Source organism: Physeter macrocephalus, unplaced genomic scaffold, assembly GCF_002837175.3.
Source record: "Physeter macrocephalus isolate SW-GA unplaced genomic scaffold, ASM283717v5 random_18, whole genome shotgun sequence".
NCBI classification, from domain to species: domain Eukaryota; kingdom Metazoa; phylum Chordata; class Mammalia; order Artiodactyla; family Physeteridae; genus Physeter; species Physeter macrocephalus.
In genome coordinates, this window is record NW_021145304.1 from 19,474 (window position 1) to 41,533 (window position 22,060).

General features: G+C 54.3%; 1 protein-coding gene across 2 annotated transcripts in view; it reads right to left on the reverse strand.

Annotated features, from left to right (window-relative positions):
• The window catches only part of NECTIN2 (nectin cell adhesion molecule 2), a 28,505-nt gene extending 7,315 nt beyond the window's left edge, over window positions 1-21,190 (reverse strand). For both annotated transcript variants that reach the window (XM_024132804.2, XM_024132805.2), the window contains exons 1-5: window positions 20,907-21,190; window positions 9,364-9,759; window positions 6,045-6,341; window positions 4,659-4,776; window positions 4,157-4,305 (exon numbers count right to left, since the gene is read on the reverse strand). In XM_024132804.2, coding sequence (XP_023988572.1) covers window positions 4,157-4,305; window positions 4,659-4,776; window positions 6,045-6,341; window positions 9,364-9,759; window positions 20,907-20,997 — 1,051 coding nt within the window. In that variant the 5' untranslated portion in view covers window positions 20,998-21,190. The remainder of the gene's footprint in view (window positions 1-4,156; window positions 4,306-4,658; window positions 4,777-6,044; window positions 6,342-9,363; window positions 9,760-20,906) is intronic.
• Between the last annotated feature and the right edge of the window lie 870 nt (window positions 21,191-22,060).

The window sequence follows — 22,060 nt, forward strand, 5'->3', positions numbered from 1 at the left end:
CTTGCTAGCTAACATTTAAAGCACTAGGCCATTTCACTGCAAATTCCAGATTTCTTTTAGGGGGAAAAAAAAATCAGATCCCAGGGACTTCCCTGGCGGTCCAGTGGTTAAGAGACCGCGCTTCCACCGCAGGGGGCACAGCTTCAACCCCTGGTAGGGGAACTAAGATCCTGCATGGCATAACGCGTGGCCAAAAAATTAAAAAAAAAAAAAAAAAATCAGATCTGGCAACACTAAACTTTCATCTCCTCCACCTGGTGATGGGCTGTGGCTGGGTCAGGCTGGTGACTCCGAAGGGGACAGAGTTCCACACCTGGCCACCCCGGTCACTCGCCAGGACCCTGTAGGCATCTGAGTTTGAGACCCCCTCCCAGAAGCTCCAAGGTCAGCGTCACGGAATCTTGGGGCTGATCCAGCCAGGAGGAAGAGGCAGCCTAGATTTGAGGGTGAGGCTGTCTGATTCCAAAGCTCTTTGCACTTGAGAGAAAGGGGACCGAGAAGGGCGAGGGGCCTCCTCGTAATTCCTCCTCCCCCGGGAGCGGGAGTGGCTGGGAGCACATGTCCCCAGTGTGGCAAATGGGGCTCCTGAAGCCCACAGTCCCGGTTTCCTCTCCCAGCAGGGGCTGAGCTTGCGGGAGGGGAGGGGTCTGGGGGAGGATGGGGGGTGGGGTTGGGCGGAGAAGGAAGCCAGGGAGCCCTAAGCGGGGAGGGGTGAGGATGAGGGAGGGGGCGTCCGGGCCCCACAACAGGTATAGACATGGATGCAACTGGCATCTTATCAGACCCCGCCCCCCCCGCTTCCCCGCCCCCTGCATGCAGGGTGTGACTGGGAGAGACGGGGGGAGGGGGGGCGGCGGCGGGGGGAGGGTCCATTTACACCTGACCCTCCCCTCCCCGCGCCTTTGCACGCCAGAGGGGCTGGGACCCAGGCATCTGTTTCTCTATGTTTTTCAAAAACGGGGGAGGGGGGCTGGTGGTCACGACCTAGCGGGCTGTCAGATCAGTCTGGTGACTCACAAGCAGCAGTAAAACAAAATAGAACAGAAAAAGTTTACCTCAAGTATGAAGGGTAAGTAGTATTTTGTGAAACTTTTTAGGGGGAATATATTCCTATACCTGTACCCTGGAGATGGGAAAGATTTCTTCCAGTGAAGCCTGGAGACCAGTTTTCGCGCGTGTCGGAACGTGTGTCTGTGTTACTGGAGATGATTTGGAGATGGTGGGCGAGCGTGTACCTGTCTGTGGGTCAGAAATTCTCTGAAGCATCGTCTAGCCTGTGGCCGTGCCTGTGTTCTTATTTTTGCTGGCGTGAACCCCAAACCGAGCGTGAGAGCGTGTGCGGGTCTGTGTGGGCATGGGGACGTGAGGTGTCTCTGAGACCCTCTGACGTGACCCTGCCAAGAGCTGTGAGTGAATCTCCTCTCTGGGCAAGGCCACCTGATGGCACACTCACTGCCCGTGATGATTTCTAGGGTGCTCAGAGGGTGTCCCCACGTTTGCTGCCGTCCATCCGTAGGTGCATGTCTTTGCAATGAAGCTTTTGACTGTCTGCGGGTCTGTGGTTACCACTGGGAGAGTCTCTGGGGGTGTGATTCTGTGCGGGGGAGGGGGGGCGGCGGCGGGGGGAGGGTCCATTTACACCTGACCCTCCCCTCCCCGCGCCTTTGCACGCCAGAGGGGCTGGGACCCAGGCATCTGTTTCTCTATGTTTTTCAAAAACGGGGGAGGGGGGCTGGTGGTCACGACCTAGCGGGCTGTCAGATCAGTCTGGTGACTCACAAGCAGCAGTAAAACAAAATAGAACAGAAAAAGTTTACCTCAAGTATGAAGGGTAAGTAGTATTTTGTGAAACTTTTTAGGGGGAATATATTCCTATACCTGTACCCTGGAGATGGGAAAGATTTCTTCCAGTGAAGCCTGGAGACCAGTTTTCGCGCGTGTCGGAACGTGTGTCTGTGTTACTGGAGATGATTTGGAGATGGTGGGCGAGCGTGTACCTGTCTGTGGGTCAGAAATTCTCTGAAGCATCGTCTAGCCTGTGGCCGTGCCTGTGTTCTTATTTTTGCTGGCGTGAACCCCAAACCGAGCGTGAGAGCGTGTGCGGGTCTGTGTGGGCATGGGGACGTGAGGTGTCTCTGAGACCCTCTGACGTGACCCTGCCAAGAGCTGTGAGTGAATCTCCTCTCTGGGCAAGGCCACCTGATGGCACACTCACTGCCCGTGATGATTTCTAGGGTGCTCAGAGGGTGTCCCCACGTTTGCTGCCGTCCATCCGTAGGTGCATGTCTTTGCAATGAAGCTTTTGACTGTCTGCGGGTCTGTGGTTACCACTGGGAGAGTCTCTGGGGGTGTGATTCTGTGCGCATTACCCGCAGCCCCCAACCGCCCAGGTTCCTGATTGGGCGCTGAGTATGTGTGTTTCACTTGGTGAATATCACCCAAGGCTGAACTCTGAACCCAGTGTGTTCGCTTTGGGGTTTCCAGTGGTGGATATCCCTGCGGTTTCTGGGTGTTTGGGGGGGGGTCCATGCTTTCTTGGCTCTGTCTTCCTCCGATGGCCCTCAAGTGTGATCCCGCCTGTGTTCTGCAGGCTCCACCCCACAGAGGTGCCTACTGACCCAGTGCGGGTGGGGAGACCAGTTTCTCCAGTGAGTATCTGGGATAGAGGTTCAGGGGGTGTATTTCCAGTTGGGCACCTTGCTGGGTGCGTGGAGCTGACCCTCCTCCGGCTGTTCCTTTGAGGGCAGGGACTGAGACTGGGTCACCATTGTATTCCCACATCGAGGAGGATGCCTGGCCAAGAGGAAACCTCAGCAAATACTTGTCAGATGACGGTTTGTTGAAAGAGAATCTCCACAATGGGGTTTTCGGAGTTTCCAAGGGAGTGCACTCGAACATCTTCGAGTTACCTTCTCAGCATGTGTGTGTGAGCGACGATGTTTCCGCGCCTGGAATTGTTGCTGTCCGCGGTTCTTTTTGCTTCTAGCATGTCTGCGTGATGGTGTCTGCCTCCAGGTGTGTGCGTTTGTGCACCTGAGCATGTCAGATGCGCGGAAGGCGGGCCAACAGTCTCTCTGGGGGTGTGGTTTGTGACACTGTTTCTGAGTAGCTACGTCATATCTCCCCGGCGAGTGTCTGAATTCCTCAAGAGGGATCCGTTTTCATTTGGGTGTCTTTCCAGGTGTGTGTGTGTGTGCGTGTGTGTGTGTGTTGTGATCATCTCAGTAAGGGGGCCTGCTTCCGTCTGTCTCCAGGTGTGGGTGTGTCTGTCTTCACACTGATGCCTATGAGTTTGTCTTTGGCTGTGTTTCTGGGGGGCCCTCCTCCCACCCAGTGAGGCTCCCTGCCTCCCTCTAAGCCTCCCGGGCTACAGTTGTGATTGCGAGCCCACTTCCATCAGCCCGAACCTGGGCTTTATTTTTGGCTTTATTTTTTTCCTCTCCAGATACGTGTCTTGGGTCCTATCTGTGTTTTTGAGTTCCCATCGTGGAGACTCAGAGAACTTTTGATCCACAGACACATCAGCCACCATTTCCAAAATACCACCTCCAGGGAATTCCTTGGCCGTCCGGTGGTTAGGGCTCCACACTTTCATTGCCATGGGTTCGATCCCTGGTCGGGGAACTAAGATCCCGCAAGCCGAGTGGTAGGCCAAAAAAACCCCCAAAACAAAGCAAAGCAAAACAAACCCAAAATGCCACCTCTAGAAACACAAACATCCCAACACACACTCAAACTGGTTTCTGGGTCGTACTGACCAGCCCTCACTGTAAGAAGTCCATTGTTTCCGAGTGTTTGTCTAGCTGCCCTCACGTGACTGTTAGTTGTGCAATTCTGTGGGCGTGTCTCACTGGCTGGAGGCCAGGCCAATGTCCCTGGATCTCTCCCTGAAGACCCTTCCCAGGCCTCTACTTTCTAGGAAGACCCCAGCGCAGGTCTCAACGTCCTACCTCCTCTGTCAGTGCTACCCTGGCACCCCAATCCAGATCCCACCTGGGGGCAAGCCACACCGCCCCCCTCCCATCACTGAGGCGGGTCTGAATTCTCCCCAGGTCGGCGGCGCAGCCTCCTCCAGTGCAGCCCCAGAACCCGGAAGGGAGGAGGAACACTTGGGGAGCAGACCCAGTCGCACACACCATCCCCGAGACCCGCTTACCTCGAACTAGGACCACCTGCTCGGCATGGCCCGTGCCCACGGCGTTGGTGACGGTGCAGATGAAGGTGGTGTTGAAGAGCCGGTCCACCGAGTGGACGATCAGCTTGGGGCCCTGGGCTACTGCTGAGGCTGGGAAGACGCCTGAAGTCCTGGGGGGGGGTTGGGGGTCATATGAGAAGGACAGCATGGTCCACGGGGAGTACAGGTCTGACAGCCCTCAGGAGCCAAGCTCTACGGACCTGAAACTTACTCCTTAACACCCCAAACTGCGAGCTCCCTCCTTCTGGAGGACTCACGGTTTCGGCCGATGGTGCTCCTCTCTCACGACACAGTAGTCCGGGCCCCCGGCCCCTCCCCCCTCAGCCCCAGGATCCAGGCCCCCGGCCCCTCCCCCCTCAGCCCCAGGATCCAGAACCCCGGCCCCTCCTCCCTCAGACCCAGGATCCAGACCCCCAGCCCCTCCTCCCTCAGACCCAGGAGTCTGGGTCCAAACAGGACTCACGTGCTCCAGTCGTAGCCTGTGGGCTCTGGTTTGCTGCGGACGTCACAGTTCAGGGAGGCCTCACTACGGCCAACATACCAGTTGTCATCATAGCCAGATATGGAGACCTCAGGGGGGTCTGGAGGAAATGGGGGGACTGGCTCAGTGACAGGGAGAATCCCAAAAGGGGTGATAGGTGAGCAGATAGATAAGAATCCTAAAGAAATGGGCTGGCAGGAGGTGGACCGATGGAAAATGCATGGGGCAAATCAATCCGGGCTGTACAGACACTGTCCAGGGACACGGCTGAGGGTCATTTTGAGGAAGTTACTGTTCGTTGCAGGCAGCGCCCGAGGGAGCCACTCTAGATAATGTGTGTCATTTCTGACATGCCCAGAGTAGATAAGGGAGTGAGTTTCACTGAAGGCATTGTCTGGGGAACTAGTATAGAAACTGCTGAGTCGGGGTATGGGGTATGATTGGACAGTGGCTGGAAAAGCTGCTAGAGTAACTGTTTGGCGGGGTCTGTGGGAAGAGTGCCGGGGGAGCCTCTCTGGGTGATATTGGGCAGTGCTGGTGTAAAGCAGTCTGGGGAAGAGCTAGCACACAGCATATCAGAAGGGGTGGATATTGACAGCGTACAGCGGGGAATTCCTTGGCGGTCCAGTGGTTAGGACTCGGCTCTTTCACTGCCGTGGCCCCGGGTTTAATCCGCAGAGTGGCCAAAAAACAACAACAACAAAACACATATTTTGTTGATAGGGTCCAGAGGAGCCAATGTGATTACACTGGGGTGCAGAAGTAGGTGTAGAGGCCCCAGGAGAGTCAGTATAGACAGTGTCCAGGGAGCCAGTTTAGACAGTATGAATGGGGGTGTGTATGTAGACAATATTGGGTTGGGTAGTGTAGACAGAGTAGTGGATATAGACAGTGAGGGAGCAGTGTCAACTGGGGTCCACGAGAGCCAGAAAAGATTGCTGGGTGCAGGTGTGTGCTGGTAAACTGGCTCTCTGAAAAGGGAGGGGGAAGAAAAATAGAATAGCCCTGATGTGAGGTGTTTGTCAATTTCCTTGGTGTAAATGCTCCACACGGCTGATTGAAGCTACCGGTAAGACTTCACTGGATGTGGAATTGGGAAGAAATGTATGATACCGACCCTTGCAAACCCATTCTGATTTACCATTGACTGTGGCAGCAAGGTGAGAGCCTAGTGAAGTCAGTATAGACAATGAGGGGGCGGCGTGCAGATGTTGTCCCGGGGAGCAAGTGTAGACAATGGGCAGGAAGGCAGTGCAGAATTTGACCCAGAATGCCAATGTAGACAACACTCAGGGATAATGTATACGGTGCCCTAGAGAAGCCGGGGTAGACAGTATTGGGGGTGTGGTCACATCCTGATGCACTCACAGCGCACAGAGAGGGTCACAGGCAGCAGAACTGGCTCCTCAAAGCTCTCATGCTCCACTTTGCAGGTGACCTTGACACCATCTGCTTGGCCCAAGGGTACCAAGGTGAAGCGGCTGGTGACGGTGACTGTACCAGGCAGGGGTCCTGACACCTGGCTCTCTCTGGCCTCCCCATCCAAGGGTGAGAGCCAGGAGACTCGGGCAGGTGGCCGGCCGCCCGTGGAGACACAGCGGGCCACGGGTACAGGATCCAGACTGAGTGTGACTTCTTGTGTTTCGGCATGGTTCTGGGGCTGGGCTGGGGAGAGGAACAGAGGGCAGCGTGGGTCACTCCACACCTCGAGTCATTCAACAAACACCTCAGCAGTGGAGCTGAGCAGTTAAGCCCCAGCTGCCTGGGTTCAATTCCCAGCTTTGCTGCTTTGCTGCTTTGCAGCTGCATGGCTTTGCGCAAGTCATTTCCCAACTCTGTACCTCAGCTTCCTCTTTTGTAAAGTGGGGATAATCATAATACCCACCACATAGGATTGTTGTACAGATTAAATAAATTGATATGTGAAGCACTTTGAACGGTACTTGACACTCACTGTGCTACCTAAGTATTAGCCATTATATTTTCTGTTCTGCTCTGCTAGAAAATCAGACAATGTCCACAAGTCTGGAAGAGGCCGAGATTTTAAAAGAAAAGCCAAAGCAGAATAATGAGGTTCAAAGGTCCAGCTGAAAAGCCCTCCAACTTCTTTTCCTTTAATCACCACTAGATTGTGGTGCCAGAAGTGGAATAAAGGCAATGGAGCTTCCCAAAGCTGGAAATTTTTTGCCCTTTTCACTCATCCTCCTGGAAAACATGCAAAAATATTAGGCAGGGTAAACCTCCACGAGGAATAATAATGACAACCCACAGTTACTAATGTGTGCCCATAACCAGACACCTGAGTTCTGACACCTGAGTTCTCCACCAGGCGGAGAGATCCAGGAGGCATCTCTAGCTGCCTCCTGGATCTCTCCACCTGGATATCTCCTGAGCTTCTCAACGTGGTACTGCCTTCCTCTCCTTTCCTATCCTTCCTGCATTCTCTCCTGACTGCCAAAGTCTCTGACGGGCCTCCTCACATCCTCCCTGATCACCCTCCCATCAGTCCTATGACAGCTCCAGGCACACCCACTCCCTCCCTGCTCCCACCCACTGCAGGGTCTTAGCAACTTGCACTGCCTGGAGTGCTCTGGCATCCCTTCTCCTTGTCTTGCTCCTCCTCCTCCTCCTCCAGATCCCAGCCTCACTTCCTCAAGAAAACTTCCCTGACATCTGACTCCCCAAGAAAGCGGAGGCTTCACTGTTCTGTTCTGCACTTTTGTAGGCACCTGGTGCATGGTAGGTGCTCTCTACGCATCTCTTGAATAGAACAAATGATTGCAGAAGGGAGACCTTTGTGAGGGATGAGCGGGGAGAACAGCTGTGCTTTATGCAAAACAACTGTGGTTTTGGGGCTCCTTGGGAAGGGAAGTGTATACTGAGGGACAGAACAGGGTACACTTCCCCAACTCTCTGGGGCTGAGAGGGAGGGAGCTAAAGTGTCCAGAGTGACGTGGCTTCTGTGAAGTTGCTGGGGGAAGATGGGATCCCAGGGGATTGCCTAGATTTAGCAAGAAATAGCATCTTCAAAAGGACGCCTTCCCTAAGGCTTCCCCATTTTGCTAAGTGGTTGTGCGGGTCACCTTCCTGCTGGACCAGAAGCCTGGGAGTTCTTGATCCTCCTCCTCCCTTAATTCACAGACAAGCCCCTTCTATCTCTTAAAAGTGTGATTATTTCCGCTTCTCTCCTTATTCCATTCCCCTCCCCTCCTCCTGCTTCTTCCCCCTTCCAAGCCAATGCCTCCTCTCACCTGGTCTCCTTGCTTCCCTCTACCTTTGTCTACCCCTCTGATGGGCCCACACACAGCAGCCAGTCATCTTTTTTAAGCAATTTCAAGAGCCTGCTCAGGGGTGCTCTTATGGCTTGAAACCCTCTGATGGCTCCAAATAATGTTTCAGATAAAGGGGATTCCCTGGTGGTCCAGTGGTTAGGACTCCACGCTTTCACTGCCGAAGGTAGGGGTTCAATCCCTGGTCGGGGAACTAAGATCCTGGAAGCTGAGCGGCGTAGCAAAAAAAAAAAAAAAAAAATTCAGATGAAGTCGAGCCACCTGGCCTCTGTCTATGAGGCCCATGCAATCGTCATGACCCTGTCAGTTTTCTTGCCTTGTTGAGGGTCACTCAAGCCCTTGCCACCAGCCCCACCAGCCTCCCTTCTAGAACGTGCCAAGCTGGCTCTCATGTCCCAGCATATGCACAGGCTGTTTCCTCTGCTTGTGCATTCATTCCTCTGCTCGTGGACGTGTCCCCGAGGGTGGCTTCTGCAACATCCTGGTGTTTCCTTTGTTTGCCAAATTGATTATTCTCTGGCTTTACCTCTAAAATATTTCCATAATCCAATCTCTTCTCATCACCCCCACTGCCTCCATATCGTGGTCTAGTTGCCATCACCTCCCACCTGGACTTATGCCGTCACCTCCTTTGTGGTCTCCCAGCCTCCACCTTCACCCACCACATAGCCAGAAGGAGCCTGTGAAAACCCAAGCCAGATCACGTCCCTCTTCTGTTCAGAATTTCCTGTAGCTCTTGTTCTCTCAAGGCAAAAGCCAAAATCTTCACGTGGTCCGTGAGGCTGTGATCTGTGCTCCCCCATCGCCTCCTTGACCTTTGCCTCCTTCTACTTTCCTCCATTCATGCATCTCCAGCCACAATGACTTTTTTGCTCTTCCTCAGACATTCCAGGTGTGCCCTGCCTCAGGGCCTTTGCACTTGCTATTCCCACTGCCTGAAACTCCTTCAGGGCTCCCTCACCTCCTAGTGTGGGTTAGCGCCAGACCACCCTCACTTACAATTGTAACCTGCTCCCCTCCAACTTCTGAAGCACCTATAACCACCTGACTCACTCTTATTTTTCTTATGTATGTTATCTACTCCTTTGTTTGGAGTATAAGCTCTAGGAGGGCAGGGAGTGCTGTCTTCCTCACTGCTTTATCCCTAGAGCCTAGCATAGTGCCTGGCACAGAGTAGGTACTCAATTTGCGGAATGCTTGTTGCCGGCTGTTTCTCCAACTTGCAGAACGGCGTGTGGCAAACAGTAGGTGCTTAATGAATAGCTGCCCATTGGCTGAAGATCACGGACAAGGTCGATATCACAGCTACAGAGGAGAAGCACACCGGTGACGGGCTCTCGCGCATTGCACCCCCGACCCTCCCACTTCGTTGCGGCCCTGCCCCCCACCCTGCTCACCTATGACTCTGAGCCAGGTCACTCCCCGACTGGTGCCCCGGGGGAAGGTGGCAAACTCGCAGGTGTAGTTGCCCTCGTCCTCCACCGTCAGCCCCCGGAGGGCCAGTGTGGCGTCCCGCACCTCCAGCTCTGTGCCTTGCCCGGCCCCGGTGCTCTGCCCGGCATTGACGAAGGACAGCCGCTCCTTGCCAGGCTTCGGGCTGGGGAAGCTGGGACCATACAGGGGGTGGAAGATGGCCACGTTCTGGTTACCCTCAGGCGCGTCCAGGCGCAGCCACGTCACCTGTGACACTCGGATTTCAGGTGCTGGGGGCAGCAGGTGGCATGGCAACTCTACGGTGGCCCCCAGGTGGCCCCGCACCTCGGCCGCGGCCCGAACTCGCACATCCTGGGCTCCTGCGGAGAGAGGAGAGAGAGAGGTCGGGTCAGTGAAGGACCCAGACACCTCCGGGCCAGGCCGGGCCATCACTGAGGGCCGCCCCCTGAAATGCAGACCGCGATGCAATGCAGGAATCTTTATGAAATCCCAATTTCCAAAAGGCCAGCCAGAAAGACAGTTTGAGGAAAGCTAGGGACGCTTGTGTCCAGGCTAGATGACATATGATTATGGAATTACCATTCATGATCTTAGGTGTGATGATTAAATTGTGGTTAGGTAGTATTCCTTTAAAATTAAAAAAATTTTTTTTAAATTTTATTTTATTTTATGCTGCGCTGCATAGCTTGCGGTATCTTAGTTCCCCCACCAGGGATTGAACCCAGGCCATGGCAGTGAAAGCCTGGAGTCCTAACCACTGGACCGCCAGGGAATTCCCTATTTTATTTTTATTTTACTGAAGTATAGTTGATTTACAATGTGTTAGTTTCAGGTGTACAGCACAGTGATTCAGTTTATGTATATATATCTCAATACATATATGTGTATTGTATATTCTTTTTCAGATTCTTTTCCTTTATAGGTTTTACAAAATATTGAGTATAGTTCCCTGTGCTATACAATAGGTCCTTGCTGGTTATCTATTTTATGTAGTATTCCTTTTTCTCAGAAGATAAATGGCGGATGGGACTTCCCTGGCGGTCCAGTGGTTAGGACTCTGCGATCTCACTGCCGAGGGCCTGGGTTCAGTCCCTAGTCGGGGAACTAAGGTCCCACAAGCTGCGCGGAGAAGGAGAAGAGGAAGAAGAGGAGATGATAAGGGGCGGAAATGTCGTATCTGTAATGTACTCTCAAACGATTCATCAAAAACAACAACAACAAAAACGATAAAGTGACGAAGCAAACGTGGCAAAATGTGACCCTTTGTCAAGTCTAGGGGCAGAGGATGAGGGAGGCTGCTGGGTCATTCTTCCAACTTACACATGTGTGTTTGAAAGTTTTCATTACCAAATGTTTGGAGGGAAAAAAGAATCCTCCAAAAATAACAAAAACCTAAATCTATCCCAAAAGAAATTTTAAAAAATTCGAGTGTGAGGATAGTTTTCATTTTTTTTTTCCTACACAGTAATAATACTTCCTCTCACCTTTCTATAAAACCTACAACCCTCTGTGCCTTTTCTTTTTAAATTTTTATTTATTTTTTGGCTGCGTTGGGTCTTCACTGCTGCACGCGGGCTTCTCATTGCTGTGGCTTCTCTTGTTGCAGAGCACGAGCTCTAGGCGCGCGGGCTTCAGTAGTTGTGACGCGCGGGCTTAGTTGCTCCACGGCCTGTGGGATCTTCCCGGACCAGGGCTCGACATGTGTGTTTGAAAGTTTTCATTACCAAATGTTTGGAGGGAAAAAAGAATCCTCCAAAAATAACAAAAACCTAAATCTATCCCAAAAGAAATTTTAAAAAATTCGAGTGTGAGGATAGTTTTCATTTTTTTTTTCCTACACAGTAATAATACTTCCTCTCACCTTTCTATAAAACCTACAACCCTCTGTGCCTTTTCTTTTTAAATTTTTATTTATTTTTTGGCTGCGTTGGGTCTTCACTGCTGCACGCGGGCTTCTCATTGCTGTGGCTTCTCTTGTTGCAGAGCACGAGCTCTAGGCGCGCGGGCTTCAGTAGTTGCAGCACGCGGGCTCAGTAGCTGCTGTGCCTATTTTTTTTAAAAACAGCCTTGCTGAGATATAATTCCCACTCACCCATTAAACATGTACAATTCAGGGACTTCCCTGGTGGTCCAATGGGTAAGACTCCGTGCTCCTAATGCAGGGGGCCTGGTTTTGATCCCTGGTCAGGGAACTAGATCCCACGTGCACGCCGCAACTAAGAGTTCGCATGCTGCAACTAAGAAGTCCGCGTGCCGCAGCTAAGACCTGGCGCAGCCAAAATAAGTAAGTATGTAAATAAATAAATGTCTATATCTTATGTATATTTTTTTAAAAGTTAGACTAATAAATAAATAAATAAAGTACGATTCAATGGCTTTTCCTATATTCACAAGAGTTGTGCAACCATCGCCATAATCAAGTTTAGGACATTTTTATAATCCCCCAAAGAAATCCCTGTATCCATTAAACAGTCACTCCCATTTCTCCTCCTCCCACCCCCTAGCAATCACTAGTCTATTTTCTGTCTCTATAGATTCTCCTCTTCTGGACATTTCGCAGAAATCAAATCATACAACCTGTGGCCTTTCGTGTCTGGTTTCTTTCACTTGGCATAATGTCTTCAAGGTGTACCCACGCTGTAACATGGGTCAGTGCCTTGTTCCTTTTTATGGCTCAGTAATATTCCATTGTATGGATCGACCACATTGTGTTTATCCGTTCATCAGTTGATGGACATTTGGGTTGTTTTCACCTCTTGGCAATTATGAATAAAGCTGCTGTGAGCATTTGCGTACCAGTTTTTGTCTGAACGTATGGCTTTTATTTCTCAGCTTATCTTTTGTTTTCTGACTGTTAATAAAAACTGGAATAAAGGGGACTTCCCTGGTGGTCCAGTGGTTAAGACTCTGCACCTCCACCGCAGGGGTACGGGTTCGATTCCTGGTCAGGGAACTAAGATCCCGCATGCCGCGCGGCGTGACCAAAAAAAAAAAAAAAAAAAACGGGGGCTTCCTTGGTGGTGCAGTGGTTGGGAATCCGCCTGCCAATGCAGGGGACACGGGTTCGAGCCCTGGTCCGAGAAGATCCCACATGCCGCGGAACAACTAAGCGCGTGCGCCACAACTACTGAGCCTGCGCTCTGGAGCCCGTGAGCCACAACTGCTGAAGCCCGTGCACCTGGAGCCCGTGCTCCGGCAACAAGAGAAGCCAACGCAATGAGAAGCCCATGCACAGCAACTAGAAAAAGGCCGCACACAGCAACGAAGACCCAACGCAGCCAAAAATAAATAAATAAAATTTTAAAAAAATAATAAAAAAATAAAAACCGGAATAAAGATGAATGTTTCTCTGCTGCGTAAGGCAGTACGGCATGGTGACTGAGGGCAGAGTGCCTGGGTTTGAATCCTGGCTCGGCAACTTACTGGCTGTGTGACGTTGGGCAAGTCATTTAACCTCTCTGTGCCTCAGTTCCCTTGGCTGTAAAAGGAGGGTAATAATGGGGCCCATCTCCTAGGGATTGCCGTTTAAGGATTAAAGGATGTTTGTAGAGTACTTGGCACACAGCGCCCTGGGAAACACAAGATCAGTGCTTGGTAAATAAACATAGCCAGGTAAGTGTAATTACAAGTAGCCCTCGACACCCAGCCTCAAGGCAAGGCCCATGCCCAGCTGTCTCCGACCGAGATGTGAGGGGAGAAGCGTGTGCCGCTGCTGGCCTCACACAGGAAGCCAGGGAAAATTAACAGGGGACCCTAGTGAGAGGGTCCCCAGCACAAGGCAGCCCCTTGGGCAGGACCCATCCCAGGCACTTCTCAAAACAAGTCATCAGTGAAGGCCATTGTATGACACAGACATTGTCTCGTGGAAGCCCCACATATATCTTGCAGCTCAAACCCAAGGGTGCCACCCTGGAAGATGGGCTCCTCCTCTGCGGCGGGACCGGACCGCAGAGTGCCATGTGCGGGTCCCCGGAGCAGCTGGCTGGGGGCCTCCTGCTGGCTCTGTCCCTTTCCAGGTGGGGACCTTGTTTCGAGCCGAATTTCCTCCATCTGTGAAATGGGGATGTTTAAGCAGCCCTGCGGGGTCCCTTGTGACAATTCCATTAAAATGATTTTCTCCTGTAAGCTCCTCACGGGGCTGGCAGGGCAGGGGAGTCAAGCAGAGGCGGCCAGCCATCCGCTGTAGGCCGAATCCGGCTCTCCCACATAGTTACTTTTGGCCCACATTACATTGTTTCAGAAGTGAACTAGCAGCACAGAAGGGTCTGGAGATTAAAGGTCGAATCCAGACAAAAGTCAGGATGTGAGGCTCTGGGGGCAACCGTTAGGGGGAGCTGAGGAAGGGCCACCCCCTTCCCTCAAGGTGCCAGAAACCATTACCCACATGGCCCCCAAAGGCACTGAGTATGGAACAAGGGTCCCCAAAGGCTATGCCCCTTTCTAGCTGGGTGAGGAGGGTCCCCAAAGGCTATGCCCCTTTCTAGCTGGGTGAGGAGGGTCCCCCACTCTGTCAGGGAAAAACCCAGGCCAGTGTGAGCTGCAGAAGCAAAGCAGGGCAGGGCCAAGGGCTTAAGTTTTTCTTCTTGAGGTAAGTGGGAGCCATTGAGGGTTCTTCACTTGGAGAAGGACTTGGCTAAAGTGAAGATTTAGAACTTCAAGGGCATGAATGGTAGGAACCTTCCCGCCAGTTATTCTTTCCCAGACTATGCCAACCAGCTACCGTATCCCCAGAGCCTACACCAGGGCCTGGTTATAGTAGGTGCTCAATCAATACTGTTAAAAAAAAATAAAACCTGTTGAATAAATATCAAGCTCTGTTCTGGGGGCAGGTACAACAGATGTGTCAGGACAAATCACGTGCTTATCCTCCAGGAGCTGACATTCAGGAGGGGAGACAGATATTGTACAGACAGTGATCACCAAGCACTTCGTTGGAAAGACTGAAGGGGTGGGGCTGGAGGTGAGAGGGAGAACCTAGAGCAGGGGTCTGACCCAGCCTAGGAGCGGGGCAGGAGAGCTTCCTGGAGGAGGAGACCCTTTCCAAGGGAAGCCAAGCTATAGCCCACAGAGCCCCACACCCCTCTTTGGGTCGCTGGGTCCCTTCTGGGACTCAGATTTCCTGTCCTAAGGAAGTCATTGTGGCTGCAAGATACCTCTCCTCTTCTGGGGAGTTCTCTGGCGGTCCAGTGGTTAGGACTCGGCACTTTTACTGCTGTGACCTGGGTTCAATCCTCTCTTCTGAGGGAGGCTGCCCTCCTGCATCTAGAGTGGCCCTGGCTGCTTCAGAGGATTAAAAAAAAAAACCCCACTTTTAGGAATTCCCTGGCGGTCCAGTGGCTAGGACTCTGTGCTTTCACTGCGGAGGGCGCAGGTTCAGTCCCAGGTTGGTAAGCCACGTGGCGTAGCCAAAAATAAATAAATTTTTAAAAATTAAATTAAAAAAACCCACTTTTAGCCTCTTGTGGGGCAAGGTTCTCAGCAAGTTCTTTCATCACCACTACTCTGTCCCCGATGGCCACACAGCCCTCTCTCTCCAACTAGCTGGCCCTCGTTCCCTCACCCTGCACCTCACTTTCTCTCCATCTCACACAGCAGATTTTCATACCTTCTTGGCTCTCTGAGAGCAGGAATTCTTTGCCTGGTTTTGCTCACTCTCAGCATCTGCAACAGAGACCGGCTCCTAGTAGTTGCTCAACATTTGCAGAATGAATGAGGTTCTAAAATCAATCCCATGGCTTGGACTTCCCTGGTGGTCCAGCGGGTAAGACTCAGCGCCAATGCAGGGGCCTGGGGTTCGATCCCTGGTTGGGGAACTAGATCCTGCATGCATGTCCCCAAACTAAGATCCCGCATGCTGCAACAAAGACCCGGGGCAGCCAAAAAAAAAAAAAAAAAAAAAAACCCCATGGCTCTACAATCCCTATTCTAAGTGTCTCATTCTGAATGAACGAATAGGATGGTTCAGCCCCTGTGGGGTTAATGGCCCATTTATTAGGTATTTCCACCTCAGTAAAAGGTTCAGGATGGAAGCTTTGGAGTCATCCCTGACTCCTCTCTTTCTCTCACCATCGCCCCCCCTGCCCCTCCGCGCCACCCATGCAATCCATCAGGAAATCCTGTCAGCTCCATCTTCAAAATATATCTGCAAAGCGGACCAGGTCTGATCCCCGCATTGTCTGTATCCTGGTCTAAGCCAGTGGCATCTCTCCCCTGGGTCATCCCCAGGGAGGGTGGCCATTGCCCCTGAAGTCTGTTCCCACACGCAGCCAGAGAAGCTACAGCAGATCAGGTCCCTGCTGTGGCTCTCTCCTCACTCAGAAAAAAGCTCAAGTCTTTACAGCGGCCCACAAGGCCCTGCGTGACCTGTGCCCATCCTCCTTCTGACCTCATCTCTCACCCTCTCCCCTTGGCTCACCCTGCTCCAGTCACACCATGCTCCTCACTGTTCCTCAGACATGCCAGGCAAGTCCCACCTCTGGACCTTTGCACTTGCTGTTCTCTCATCCTGGAACACTTCCCCTTCCCTCCCTCCCTTCGGATCTTTGCTCTGGGGTGCTCCCTGACCACCTTAATGATGAGAACAGAAACTCCATTGACCCTGCTTCGATTTCCTCATAGCAGCTGATGTCTCTTCCCCACTAGAACATCAGTGCCGGGGGCACAGATCTTCGTCTGTGTTGGTCACTGCTGTATCCCCAGAGCCTAGAACAGTGCCTGGCACACTGCAAGAGCTCGATAAAGGTGAAGACAGGGAATCAGCAGTGCACGAGATCATACAGGCTGAGGCTGAGTTAGAGTTTGGGCTTTTTCTTGGGGGGCACTGGGGAGCCACAGAGAGTTATAGGCAGGGGGAGGGACAGGGTTAGGTTTGTGCTTTAGAAAAATCCCTCAGAATGGAGTGGGTCAGGCTTCAGGGGTCAGGGCTGTGGGGATGGAGGATGAACCAGATTGGAAGCACATTCAGAAGTTGGAATGGTTGGGACACGGAGGCTGACTGGCTGTGGGGGTGAGGGGGACGGGGTTAGTGTGGGCTAATGCCCAGATGCTTTGCGTTTCAGGCAGAGGCAGGAGAAATGATGCCAGGAGGAAAGCTGGCCTGGAGTTCGGACCCTAGTGTCCAGCACGCTGCCGGGCAGGTGATGGTGCCCTGACCTTGGCCAGGACGTGACCAGCACCACAGCGGGGGAGAGTGTGGCCATGGGAACACCGCCCTCCCTCAGCTTGCCTTGGCCAGCCAGGCTGGTGACAGCTTCATGAGGTGTCAGCTGGGTCCCCAGACACGCTTCCTCTGCCTGGGCCCTGGGATGCAGGCTTCCTGTGGTGGCAGAGTCGAGGCTGCTCAGGGCATTGTGTGAGCCCAGGGGAAATATCTGGGGGTGGTGCAGAGACTTATAGCCTGAGACCCTGAGATCTGGGGAAGGGAAATCAAGGCAGAGAGGAAGGGGCTGGGGGCCCGGACTCCTGGGTCCCTTCCTGGCTGGCTCCTGCAGGCTTGGCTCACGCCCTCCAGACCAATAACGCCTCATGACCTGCCCTCTCACCACGGGGTGCAGCCGACTGCAGCAGGCCCTTGAAGGCCAGCGTGCTTGGAGCGCTGGCCTCAGCTGCGGCCTCAGCTACCTTGTCCATTAATTGACTGCATTAATCACCGTGCCCACCCTCACAGCGGACATCCAGGGGCCGGTCTGAGGAGGGGGTAAGCAGCAGCGTAGCCAGGATACGGGGCTGTCTGCCTGGGCCTGCATTTCGCCACCTCCCCCCGCCCACAGCTCACCTCTCTGATCGTGTTCATCACTCAGCTCGGGGGACCCCTTCCCTCCCTGGTCTGAGATTTCCCTGCCTTTCTGCAGGGGCTTGACCCCCCTGAAGGTTTCCCCTGTGGGGTCCGATACTTCTGGGGGTGAATCTCTTCCTGGTCAAGCCCCTCAGACAGAACCGCACTCCCACCGATCTGCCCGGTGTAGAGTTTACACCCAAACGTTTCTGTCTCTGAGACTCTGGCCTCCTCCTCCTGCAGGTCCTGTCTCTTTGATCTCTTGTGTCTCTGTCTCTGATTCTTAGGGTTCCGAGTCTGCCCCCACCCCCCGTGTCTCCCAGGAGTCCCTGGTCTCTGCTCTCTGTGTCTGTCTGTCTTTCTCTCTAACTGCTTTATTGGGATACAATTCCCATACCATACGATTCCCCCATTTAAAGTGACCAGCTTGGGACTTCCCTGGTGGAGCAGTGGTTAAGAATCCGCCTGCCAATGCTGGGGACATGGGTTCGAGCCCTGGTCTGGGAAGATCCCACATGCCGCGGAGCAACTAAGCCCGTGCACCACAACTACTGAGCCTGCGCTCTAGAGCCCGCAAGTCACAACTACTGAGCCCGTGTGCCACAACTACTGAAGCCCGCATGCCTGGAGCCCGTGCTCCGCAACAAGAGAAGCCACCACAATGAGAAGCCCGTGCACCTTAACAAAGAGTAGCCCCCGCTCACCACAACTAGAGAAAGCCCGCATGCAGCAACGAAGACCCAACGCAGCCAAAAATGAATAAATAAATAAATAAAAATAAAGTGTCCAGCTCAATGGCTTTTAGTAAATTCATAGATTTGTGCCTCCATTACCACAATCAATTTCAGATCATTCTCACCAGGCCAAAAAAATCCTAGCTGTCCTCATATTCTTTTTCTTCTGTATCTCCAACATCTGAGGTCTGGGTCTTTCTGGGTCTGGGTCTCCTAGTCTCTGGAATCTGGCTCCCTGCACCGATTCCTGGGGTCTCTAATCTCTCCAGGTTTCTGGTCTCCATCTCTCAGGGCCGCCATTTCTCAGTGTCTCTGACCCTCAGCTCTCTCTGCCTCCTGGATCTCCCCATCTCTGCATGTCTCTCCACACCTCTGACATACTTTCTCTTCGCTGGGCCATCTTACTGGGTCCCCTCTTCTCCTCCCCCTCCTGCTCCATTTCTCAGCATCACCGGGACATTAAAAATGTAACAGCATCCCTGGCGGAGGCGGGGGAGCTGGCCAGAGTGCCCAACTCCCTGTCCCTCCTGTGTCCACCACTCCCCGTGGCCCCCACACACTGCTGGCCTTGAGGCTCGCCTGTGCCCTGACCTCCTTGGGTCATGGCATCGCCGTCACTGACTGGCTGGGGTCTTTTGGGCCCCCTGCCTGTCACCAAACCTCTGTCTCTCTCTTTATGCTGTTCCTGCCTCTATCCAGATGTCCTTCCAGCTCCCTTCCCCCCCCGCTCCCCCTCCCACACTGCCCCATCCCTGTGGCTGTATTTCATTCCCCCGTCTCTCGGTTCCATTCCTGTATGTGTCTCTGACCCCATCCCTAAATTTATTTCTGATGCCCTCCCTCTATTGGCTTCTGTCCCCATCCCTGTATCTCCAGCCTCTCCCTGTATCCCTCTCTCCCCTCTCCTTCCCCTAGGATGTGAGCAGACCCACCCTTCCTTCTCCCCTGTCCAGTCCCCCTTCCCTAACAAGAAGAGACAGCAGGCCGGCAGTCCCCTCTCCTCCCATCCCCCTCCGCTACCATGGGGCTGCCTGGCTGACATGCATGAGCAGTGAAAGCTGGGAGGACTGGGGAGGGCAGCCACAGCAGGAAGCCCAGGTGGTGCACCCTCATTCCGTGGAGGCCAAGGAGGGGGAAGGCAGAGGAGCCAGGGACAGGGAAACAGAGATGGATGGAAAGGAGAGAGAGAGGGCAAGAAAGGAGGAGAGAAGGAGCTTGGAGAGAGATTAGAGAGCCAGAGGAGCAGGAGGGAGAGGGTGATAAATGGAGAGAGGAATCGGGGAGAGAAAGTGAGGGAAGGAGGGGAGGGAGAGAGAGAAAGAGAGGGAGGGTGGGAAGGAGAGACGCAGAGAGGAGAGCAGAGAGCAAAGGCACAAGGATGGAGGGTCAGGAAAGGGGAAGACCTCCTCCTCAGGTGCTAAGAGCTCCCCCCCCCGGGGACCAGTGGGACCCCTAAATCCCTCCAATGGCCCCACAGGGAAGGAATTATCTCAGTTTTCCAAAGGAGGAAATGGAGGCTCAGAGGCACTTTCTGGAGCCCACCAGGTGGGGCAGAGCCAAGAAAGGCTTTGAAGTCTGCAGACTGGCTGTGGACCGTGAGAAAGTGGCTTGCCCTTTCTAAGCCTCTGTTTCCTCATCTGCAAAATGGGAACAGGAACCGGACCTGTCTCCCAGGGTGATCAAGAGCCTTCCATGAGATCATGCGCCAAGTCAATGTCTGGCCCAAGGTCGGGTGGATTCTGAGCATTCTCACAGAGGTGGCAGGTTCTGACTTTATCTCCCTATCTCTGACACAGAGGGAGAGGCAGGCGATGGAAGAGTCAGTACACAGTTCTGGGTCAAAGCTGGGAGACAATTCAGACACATGCTGGGAAAAAAAGACCAGGGGTCCCGCAAGCTCCCTCCGTAGTTTCTGGCAAACCTTTGGGAAACTCCAGTATCCTGAGTTTCTAGCTGGGAATAAACAGCCGGGTCACCTGCAAAGGGGCGGGGCCAGAGCCTCCTTCACCTGTTTCCTCCCACCCCCTCCCTCTCCCGGGGCTGCACCCCTCCCCTAGGGGAGGTGGGGGGTACGGGAGCGGGGGAGTGGGCCGAGCAGAGGGAGAGACAGCGGATTAGGGCGGCGTCTCTTCGCGTCCACCTCCCGCTGCGGCTCCTAGGACAAAGGCGCGACTAGAGGAAAGATAAGGTCCCGAAACCGGGAGTCCGGGACCGGGAGCCAGGAGAGCGCCCGCCCCCGCCTTGCCCTGGCTCGGCGAAAGTGAAACCCGGAAAACTTCCCCAGGGATGCCCCGCCGACGGCTCGCCAGGAAAGGGAAGTGTCCCAGCCGGCGGGACCCGGCCTCCTTAGTCTACCTGGGACACAGCCGACCGAGCCTCCAGCTTCCAGACAGGGCCTCCGGCCCTTAATTATATCTATAACCCAAGAGTCAGGGTTTCTGGCCACGTTTATGTCTGGGAGACTCTCAGGAGACATTCCAATGCCCACAATTAAATCTGGAGCCCAGGAGACAGGGTTCTGCCCTCCCCTCCCCCCAGTTCTGTCTGGGACCCAGGAGACAGAGCCCCCTGCTCACAATCTGGAACCCACAAGTTTGAGCCCTTCCTGCCCCCAATTCTACCAGGACCCCAGTAGACAGAGCCCCTAGCCTTCATTCTTCCTGGGGCCCAAGAGATAGAGCCCTCAGCCCCTAATCTTTCTGGGGCCCGGGAGTCAGAGCCTTTAGCACTCTCGGGCTCGGGGTTGGAGCTCGCAGGCCCTTCCCCAGGTCGCCCGAATTATCACTGTTGGCCCTCTAAGGGACCCAAGTCCGAGCTCCCCGCCCCTCTCGAGGACCTCGGCATCTGGCTCCCTGCCCTCAATTCTCCCCGGGCCTCAGACGCCCAACTCTGGGGGAAGGAAAGGGGGGTGGTCTCGCCTCATCATCGCGACCCTCCTGCTGGGGGTAGGGAAGGGGATGGGCTCGCGCGCGGCGGCGCGGCGCCTGCGGTCTCTCACCGGCTTCCCGGAGAAGCAGCAGCAGCAATGGCAGTAGCGGCAGCTTCGGCGGCGACAATCTCGACGGCGGGAGGGCTGCGTCCCGGGCCATGGGGGGCCCGGGGGGGACTGGGCCCGGGCGGGGGCCTGCGGGCCACTCTGCGTGCGCCGATCGGCTGGGCAGACGCGCAGGTGCCTGAGTGGCTTCGGCTCCCGGCTGCGTCCCGCCGCGCTCTGCTCTACCGGCTCGGCTCTCGCGGTCCGGTTCTCCCGGCTCAGCGCCCCCGGCCCCCAGCTTCTTTCTGGCTTCGGACTCGCTGACGTCACAGGACCCACCCCCTTCTTCCCCCGGGCACCGAACCGCTCTTAGGCTCGGGCCACGCCCCCTCATGCTGGTCTGACCCCGCCCCCTCCTGGGACTCCCCGCCCGCCCCGCCCCCCAGCATTCCTCTCCCTCCCTGTCCTAGGATTCTACCTACACCCGCTGCTCCCCGGGATTCTCTGTCCGCCCCTCCCAGTAGTCTTTGATCACCGCCCCCCGTCCCAGAATTCTATCTTTGCCTTCTCTTAGCGTTCAAACCCCGCCCCTTAGTGTTCTAGCCGCGCCCCTTTACACCAGAGGTTGCCCTCGCGCCCCGCCCCCTGACTAACAGGGCACGCTTAGGGGCTTCCGAACGTCCCGCCTCCGTGAAGCCCCGCCCCCAACACGGCCTCTCCCATTCGTTCTCCAGGTAGTCTGCCCCGCCCCTTCCCAGGAGCTAAGTATACTCTGGCCTCGGTCCCGCCCGAAGCCCTAACCCCGCCCCCTTCAGTATTAGTCCTGGCCGTCTCGTCACACCCGCGTGAGGCACGTGGGTTCTCATAGATCCGCCCCTCTGGAGCCCCGCCCCCACGCTGAGACCCCACCCCCTTTCCCGCCTCGAGACTTCCCCAGTTCTTGCCCCGGGGCCACTGTCCCTGAGGTCTGGGCGCATATCAGCCTATCTTCATCTTTTTCAATCTCTGTCTGCGACTCTGGGAGTCGCTTCTTTTTAGATTTCTCTCTGCCTCTTTTAATGTCTCGGTTTTTGTGTCTATCTTTGCCTCTCTTTTTCCGTCCCTGTGTTTATCTCTGGGACTTTCAGTCTTCACGTTTCCGTGTCTCTTAGTGTTTATGGTCGCTTTCTTCCTGGTGT